Source organism: Bos indicus x Bos taurus, chromosome X (assembly GCF_003369695.1).
Source record: "Bos indicus x Bos taurus breed Angus x Brahman F1 hybrid chromosome X, Bos_hybrid_MaternalHap_v2.0, whole genome shotgun sequence".
NCBI lineage: Eukaryota > Metazoa > Chordata > Mammalia > Artiodactyla > Bovidae > Bos > Bos indicus x Bos taurus.
Window position 1 is genome coordinate 63,274,754 of NC_040105.1, and position 9,030 is coordinate 63,283,783.

At 49.7% G+C, this 9,030-nt stretch overlaps 1 protein-coding gene across 1 annotated transcript in view; it reads left to right on the plus strand.

Annotated features, from left to right (window-relative positions):
* FAM155B (family with sequence similarity 155 member B) overlaps nt 1-5,561 on the plus strand; it is a 29,148-nt gene extending 23,587 nt beyond the window's left edge. Inside the window, exons 2-3 of the mRNA XM_027534205.1 lie at nt 2,163-2,334; nt 2,696-5,561. Coding sequence (XP_027390006.1) covers nt 2,163-2,334; nt 2,696-3,078 — 555 coding nt within the window. The 3' untranslated portion in view covers nt 3,079-5,561. The remainder of the gene's footprint in view (nt 1-2,162; nt 2,335-2,695) is intronic.
* The last annotated feature ends 3,469 nt before the right edge of the window (nt 5,562-9,030 follow it).

The window sequence follows — 9,030 nt, forward strand, 5'->3', positions numbered from 1 at the left end:
AAGGTGGGAAGAAGTAGGGCATGTTCAAGGAAAAGAAAGAAATCCTCAGCATGTGGAGCATGATGAGCTGGAAAGGAGAGGTAGAAAATGAGGTTGGAGAGACAGGCAGAGGCCACATTATGCAGGAATTTGAAGTCTGTGGTTGAAAGTTTGGATTTTATTCTAAATGCATTGAAGGATATGAAGCAAGGGAGTAACATGATCAAATGTCATATTGAGATCCCTCTTACTCTTGTGTAAACAGTCGATTCAAAAGAGCATAAGTGGAGGCAGCGAGGCCACATAGGAGACTGTCATAGAGGTGACGGATGACAATGGCCTGCACAGAGTCATGGACATAGAGGGAGACTTGGCATGCCTTGCTGATAGACTGTGTGTGGGAATGCCTATTAAGAGAGACATGATGAAAAAAAAAAAAAGAGAGAGAGAGACATGATGGCTGACACCTAAGTTTCTGGCTTGAATATTCAGATGCATGGTTGTGACACTTAACTGAAGTGGTCAAGACTTAGTGGTGTGGGCAGATTTGGAGTTAAAAAAAAGAGGATAGGAGCTAAATTTTAAGATTTAGAGCATGTTAAACTTGAGAGGCCAGTGAGATAGCAAAGCCGTGTTCCTCAGGAGGATAATTTGCACCACAACGCACTACCACCACACCCCTGCCCCCACTTTGGAAAAGGCCAGTGTGGGGTTACATTGCCAAAATCCAGGTTCACAGTGGAGTTATTTGCATTTGAGTGTACATGTTTAATGTCTGTAAGAAGCTCTGACCATGTTGCTCAGAGTGTGGTGGAAAGGCCTCTGGAAGCAAAATAACCTGGACCCTTGTTCCAAAGGCAGATTCCTGAGCCCTCCTCTGTCCTCTTGAAGCTGAATTGGAGGGGGCCATCTGCCTATTTAACAAGTATCCCAGGGGATTCTGAGGCACACTGAAGTCAGAGAGCCATTGCTACAAGAAGCAACTGAAGACATGAGGACTGGATGTGGGCATGGCTCTGGGCATCCTGTTAAAATGCAGGTCTGACTTGTCAGGTCTGGGGCAGGGCCTGGGAATCTGCACTTTTCACAAGCTCCTCAGTGATGGTGATGCTGCTGGTCCAGGTCCACACTTTCAGGAGCAAGAAGTTAGATCAGTGGTTCTCAATGGGAGATGGTTTTGTGTCCCTTGCCCCCCACCCTGCTCAGGGGATATTTCGCAATGGGCAGAGACAATGGGGAGGTGGAGGATGTGACTGGGTAGAGGCAAGGAATGCTGCTCAATATTCTACAGTGCACAGAACAGCCCACACTACAAAGAATCCTGCAGTCCAAAATGTCAGGAGTGTCACCATTGAGGAACTCTGGTCTTGATGATAGCCAAAGAGCACAGTGCAGGAAACCTTTCTTAGCTGGGACCCAGTGCCTGGTAGGAGAGGGCTAGATGAGGGGCAGAAAGTAGACACGTGAAGTGAAATGGCCAAGCAAAGTTTGAAGCAAATGAAATGTGGTGTCTGCTCCACTCCAAGGCCGAAGCCAACAGGACAGAGCATGGATTAAGTAGAGCTTGAAGGCACATCTGGTGCTTAGTAAGGCAGATTCCTGTTTTTATTAAAAAATAACCTCCCACATTGGCACTGCACTATAGAATTTACAAAACGTTTTCATACGTCATATTATTTGATCCACACAACACCTTAATGAGACAGAGCAAAAATTATCCTCTCCATCTCTTTTCTTGAGTTTAGAAACTTAACACCATCAGCCAAAGAAATGTTTGCTGAATCGAAAGCAAGTGAAATTTACCTCAATATAAGTAACCTCAGAGAAGTCAGGACATCTCTTGGGACCAGCTATAAAATGGTGCAGTTGGTTGGGATGACTGGTAAGACCGTTTCCAGCTCAGATACAGGAGTCATTTTGTGATTTTACCAGTGAATAAATTAAAAGTCTTCGATTACTACAGACTGGGGACTCTGAGTTCTGGCTATGAAACGTGAGATTTTGGGGTAGGAGGTAATGGTTTTGACCCAAACCCTTCTTCCCCAGTCCCTGGATCTTAGGGTCGGCTTAGTAAGCACACAATACCCTCCCCCAACAGACTACAGGTACACCCCTCCTCATCACTTTCCTCTGACGCCGGAAGGGGCTGGCGCCTGGGCTGACGCTCTTTCCTCTCCCCACAGGCTGTCTACAAGGCCTGGCTGTGCTCAGAATACTTCAGCGTGACCCAGCAGGAATGCCAGCGCTGGGTGCCCTGCAAGCAATACTGCCTGGAGGTGCAGACCCGATGCCCCTTTATCCTCCCTGACAATGAGGAAATGGTATACGGAGGGCTCCCTGGCTTTATCTGTACAGGTAAAGACAGGGCCCTGGGAGAGGGGGGAGGCTGGGGGCCCAAGGCAGGCACCAGGTTAGGGCTGTGGGTGGGGAGGACAACAGGGAAGTTGGGTTAGGGGAAGGTTAGTGGCTGCCAGAGTGGGTAGTGAGGCCCCAGGTGGGGATGGGATGAAGTAGAATAGGGCCAGGGAGTTATCCCAGAGAAACTATCTGGGGTCCCTGGGAAATAGTGTTCAGAAAGGGATGGTACTAAGGGACAGGGGGCAGAGTCTTGGGCAGGACTGCCAGAGCAGCCCCAGCTTTGACAATCACCTCTCTCGGAAAGGCAAAGCCAGCAGCCCCCTTAGCACCCCACCCTGCCTTCCTTATCCATTGGCAGGGTTGCTGGATACTTCACCAAAGCGGCCAGAAACCAAGTGCTGCGACGTGCAGTGGATCTCCTGTGAGTCGGAGAAGAAGTTCAAGGAGTCTGAAGCCCCCAAAACCCACCACCAGCAATTCCACCACTCTTATTTCCACCACTACCACCAACAGTACCACCACTACCACCCCCGCCACGAGCCCCCAGGCCGTCTCGGCCACAAGCCCTCCCTGCTGCCGGTTTCTGGGGGCTCCCGCCTCAGCTCCAGCAGGATCCGGCTCTACATCCTTGTCCTCGTGCTCCTGCATACCATGGTGTCCTTCTCCAGCAGCCAGAGTGGTGGGGGACCGGGCCTGGAGGCACTGCCTGCCCTAGATGAGGGCCTGGCTCGGGAAGAGTGACCGCAGGGAGGGAGATCAGACCTCCACCACGCACTGACATCAACTCCAGCCCCCCCAGGGGGAGGGGGAGGGGGCCCCTCCCATGGGAGGTGTAGGACCAGGTGGGGGGCGGGGGAAATGGGGGGTCACACATCACCCCCGACCAACCCCCACCCCAAAAGCAGCTCCAACAGAGCCGCCAAAGGGCCCCAGGAAACTGCAAAACTCATCCGGGAGAAAAAGGCAGGAGCAGCAGGTGCCCCCCCAGGCTCCATATATGGAGCTTAGCCAAAAGAAAAGGGGAGGGGGTCGGGGCTGGAAATGCCCACCCCTACTGAGAGCCCTGACCCCAGGGAAGAAGGCTGCTTATCTGGTCTTGGCCCTGCAGGGAATGTTGGGGGGCACAGAGGGGAGAAACTCTTTTCCCCCTCTGCATTCCTTTTGTTGCCACGATCCTTAATTCCCTCCTGCCCATACTCCTACAGGCAATGGCAGACGATGCAGTGGCCTTCCTCACGCTCCAGCGCCCCTTGTCCCACGGTGGGGGGCCCGCCACAGGGAAGGACCAGGCTGGGACATGAGGTGTATGCAGTTGCGGCTAGGTCGGGGCCCCAGTTAAGCTGTGCCCCAGCACCCTAGGTGATAGGAATAGTGGAGGGTGGGAGTGGAGCGGAGAGAAGAACACAGAGGGCTTAGAAAGATGGCTGAATGGCCTGTCGCCACCTGGCCCTGGGGAAGCAGATGATCAGTAGTGAGGCAGGCTCAAGGACACCGCCCCAAGTCAGAAAAAGTTGCAAAAGGAGCCCTCTGGGGAAAGAGCACAGGGATTGGGGTCTTGGGCCTTGAAACAGAAGGCTGAGGGCACATGGTCAGACTGCCACTGTCTGAAGGGCCATATCTTACAGAAGGTGCACATACTCCCAAGGGCCACTCTTGCCCTGGAGATCTTGGCCTTGGGGCCAAAGATGTTTCCCTTTCTGATCTCCACGGGGAGGAGGGACTTAAGCCCAAGAGGGTCAGGCCTGGCCTGGGTCCCCAAACTCCCCCAACTCATCCTAGCCCAGGCCTCCATGAAGGAAACCCTGGTGGTGGTGCCCCAGGGCTTTCCAGAGATGAGCCTCCCCATCCCCAACCTGTCCCCATTCCCAGCCTACCAAAGAGTATTTATCCCTTCCAATCCCTGACCCCGTGGGTTACTTCCCTAATTGTGGAACCACCAGACTGCTCCTCACCCTATAGCGGGGTCCCCTAATCCAACCACCCTTGCCCCTTGCTGGAGAAAGTCCAGAAACTGGCAAGAGGACCCACTGGATAAAGACAATGTGCTGTGGTCCCTTGGCCAAGAGACTTGAAGTGTTTAGTCAAGCCACAGTGCTGCCCGAGAGAAGAGGCCTGCAGAGAGCCTTGGGGGCCATCAGCCTGGTGCTGATCTCCTGGGAGTGAAAGGCCTGGGACATCTACAAACCAACAGGCACAGACAAGAAAGGGAGCCACAACTATGTTTCTGGGACAGGCCAGGTGGCTTTCAGTGCCGGAAGGGCCTGTGTCTGGGACGAGATGCCAGTGAGTTAGGTGGGGGGTGGGTGATGGTGGACCTGGAGCTACATTGGCAAAACCAAGAGGGGGACAGCTGGAATTGGTTGGCTGAGGGATAAATAAGAGACCTCAGTAGTAGAGAGGAAATCATTCAGGGGCCTCAGCAGGGTCCCCAAATAGGCTTTGTGAGACTGCAGAGTCCTTCCATGCCAGGTTTCCCATTTCTCACAGCGTGTCCCTCCACCCACCCCCAGCCCTGTGCCCTGTCCTCACACTCCCTGTTCGGCCTTCAGCATTTCAGGCCTAGCCACATACCCCATCCCTAGAGTGCTCTTTTCAGCTGGGGAGGGTAAGAGGTGCTGGCTCCTTTCCAGAGATGCTTCTGTAGCCGTGAGAGACCCTAGGTACTGCCTTCTAATTCCTGCATCCTCAAGAGGGGAAAAGGGACTGGGAAGTAAAGGGAGGGCCTTAGGGCCCCAGGAAATGGACCCTTGGAGACTTCTACCCCCTCTTCCCCCTCACCAAGTGCCCAGGAGACCCCTGGCTCAGACCAGCCCAGGGCCTTGCCCAGTGGCAGGGGAAAGGGGCACCTCACTCCACTTCGAAGTCATTTGACTGTCCCCATCCACCCCACTGCCCAGATCTTCCACCACCCCTCCAGCTGCCTCTGCCCTTCGTCACAGGCAGCAGAGCTGGGCAGCTTTCTTACGCCATTTTCTACACTGTGCTTCATGAGTAGGACTTTCTTGCACTAGTTCCTATGACTGAGTCTCCAAGTCGGATTCCTAGTAGTCCCCATCCCTTCCTCCCTCACCTGGCTATGATTCACTTGTTGCCCTACCCCTGCCTCTGTGTTTCGGTGAGAGTCTGTATGTGTACCGCTTTCTGTTTTGTTGCATTGTGGGGCAGAGGCCTCTCTGCTCTTGTTTAACCCCATAAAGAAATAAATGGTAAAGAGTTGATGATAACCCTCCCTTGATGGTTTTGTTCCATGGCATCAAAATTGCTGGAGGAAAAAGTCTATGGCTTGGAGAGGAGGCGGGACCAGGAGATGCTGACCCCTCTGCCCCACTGCTTGTTGGCTCAAGTCTCAGAAAAAAAAGAGTAACCTCTGTAGCAGGCCATTCTAGAGAAGGAAGTCCAAATTCAACCTGGAGCAGGGATCAGGCAGATAAGTGTGAGTGAAGGAAGTGGGCCAGGCTGGGCTGAAGTACAGACACCAGGGCTGGCAGTGGTGACAAGTTCAGGGTGCAGGCATCTACATGGACAGCTCAAGTCAAGGACTGACTTGTGGGAGTGTGGGCCCAATGATGACATCTCATTCTTCAAGAGATATCAAGGCTTGAGATTTTTATGTGAAGCCTTGAATGTTGAAATGTTGGCTCAAGTCTAAAACAAACAAAAAAACCCACATACCTCTCTGTGGGCTAAATATGCAGGCCCCACATGGCCTAGGGATTAGCAGTTGTTCACCTTCATGGCAGCCTTTGTTCCTAGTCTCCCAGCCTCATCTCTCCCACACCACCTGACCAGGCCCATCTTCCCATCCCAGGTGGGAAAGTGCTCAGGTAGCAGAGGAGAGGCGTCAGACAGAGCCCTCCATCACAGCCACATTCTCACATACCCGAGACAGGGGAGAGTGTGACCTAGGAGGGAATCTTGGCATCCTCACTGAGCTGCCGAATTTCTTCACTGAGAAAACCCAAGTGCCCCAACTCCCCTAGAAAGCAGCAGAGCATGGAGTTTAGGGCGCAGTCTCTGGACTCCGAGTGTATGAGTTCACAACTTGGCATGAATTCCTTGACTTCCTTGAGCCTTCGTGTCCTTATCTAGCCGGGTTATTGTGAGAATTAGATGATAGACATCAAGGGCTCTGCACAGCAGCTGGCATGAAGGAGCTGCTGAACTATGGGTCATTATTATTGTCATCAGTCTCTTAGTCTTTCAACTCTTTCCTTGACCTCCACCTAAAACAGTCACCAAGTTCTGTCAACTCCTCCGGTGTAATGTGCCAAATCCTTCCCCTCTTTCCCACCCCTGCCTCCCCGGTTAGCCACTTCAGGCCCTCTGCAACTTTCATCTGGTCTACTACAATACCTCCCAACTAATGTCTTGTTCGATTACTCCGATTCTGATCCATCTTCCCCAGCACTACCTGCTTTGGCATTTAGGAGGCACACTATAAATATTTTGTGAAAGAACTGCTGTGGTAAAGTACACATCTAATCTTCCCAAAGAGAACATATTACACCTATGATCAAAAACATCAGATGGCTCCACATTGCCTGTAGAATCAAGTTTAAACTTCCTAGCAAGACTTTCAAGCCTCTTTGGATTCTAATTCCCATCCAACCAGTCTGAGACTGTCAAGCACTCCCATCCCATACACCTTTCACTGAATGAGCTCTGCACCTTCTCACCTCTTGTCCTTGGCTCACATGGTTTCTTCTGACCAGGATGTCTTTGCTCCATCTCTACCCATCACTGCCTTAGCTAGTTTTCAAAGTCCAGCTCAAATGCCACCTCTGCTACAAAGATTTCCTTATTCCCCTTCTCCCAGGCTAAACACTCTCTTCTCCTCTTCTGTACTTCTACACCACTTTGTACCTGAATCATGGTACTTACCACATCCTGCCTGTATTCGACTTAGTCATTCTTTCATTCAAAACATACCTATCAAGGAATTACTATAAGTCAAGTACCATGCTGTGTGCTGGGAATACAGCAGTAACAAGACATAGACATGTTATTGGTCCATAAGATAACATGATGTCATGTGCTCAGCAACCATAATATACTTACTATAACATTCAAGTTTTTGTCTCACCACATGTCCATGAGGGAGCCAGGCTCTCTTGACCAAAGCACAGGAAAGTAAGGCAAGGGACTGGGGGAGGCTATGTAGCCACATTGCCAAGACAGTAAAGGGCACAACAGCTTTGCCAAAGAAGTGACCCTATCAGCCCTACCAGCCCTTTGACTCCTGGATTTTGCCCTGCAGCTGCTCCTTCATCCTGGGCCTGGGCCCTGGTGTGCTCCCTTCAGAGCAGTCCAACTGTAGGCAGCCTCAGTCTCTTACAGTCTCAGCATGTGCAGGAGCGGTGGCAGCAGTCACACCCCTGACCATGCTACAGAATCACCTGCAGAGTTTCCACTCTGGTCTCACCAGCAGAGATTCGGATTGAATTAGTCCAGGTTGGGGTCCTGGCTTCAGTATTGTTTAACAAACTCTACAGGAGGTTCTAATGTGCAGCCAGGCATGCAATCACAGGATGAAGAGATGATTGGGGCTACATGAAGTCCTTGTTATTCTCAGATAAGTGGTGCTAGAAAAAGGCCTCTTACAATGAGTCCATTTGAAGTGGGGACCAATATTTCATAACAGAGAGGGGGAAAAGGAGGAAAGGGTTTGACTGTGACTTTATCTTGGAAAATAAAATGAAAAGGTGAGAAACATTTTTATTTAAATTTAAAAAGTGTAAATAATTGCAAATATGCACTAATTCTTTGAACAAAGAATGAATCAATCATTGGGGGATGACAGTCTTCCTGACCAAAGCGCATGACAATACAATATTGACTTTTGCCACACAATCATAAAGGTTTGTTTTGTTTTTCCAGAATTAGAGAGCTTCTTCAGTTATCCCTAGGACCTCTTGTAATCCTTTAAGTGTTAAATCATTCTCTTTGAAGCCTTGATCCTGTCATTACCCAGGTCGATTTTCTTTTCTGACAGTGGTAGTGACTGGTTTATCTCTGCCAAATCCCATTTTCAAGGACTTTACATGACATTAGAGATTGTCTTCTATGTCACTGTCATTGTTTTCATGAAACCCTGAATCTTTTTCAAGACCTGCAGTTTCACTCTGAAATTTATTAGCATTGCATAATACTAGCAATTAACAAGAGGCTGAAAAAGACCTTAGCATAATGGGTTTGGATAAACAGTATTAGGCTATGAAATGGGGACAGAGGGACTTATGTGTAAGACTCAATTAGTGAATATTTAGTGCTAATAATGACTTTACCTTTATAAAGTCACTTTTCCTTTTTGGACTTTTGATCTATTTATCTCTAACATGAATGGATAGGGTTAGATGTTTTTATAAAAACTAAATAAATTTAAAAAATAAATTAGCATATGAAGTAGTATATGTGATAGCATTAAGTACAGTGTCTGGTGCAGAGGAAGAACTCATAATCCCTGCTTTTCCTTCCCTCTAAAAACATTCTTAGATTCTTTTAGAAGACACCGAGGGACAAAGAAGGAAAAAGGGAGATATGCATCAGAGTAACGAGAAAGCAGACCCAGAACTTCTGCCCTAGGCCAAAGCTTCTATCTTACTATGATTCCCTCCTGTCACATTCTCTGCAGAAGGTCACAGAGATCTAGTCACTAAACACTGAGCACTGAATAGACTGTTTAGGGGTGTAGAG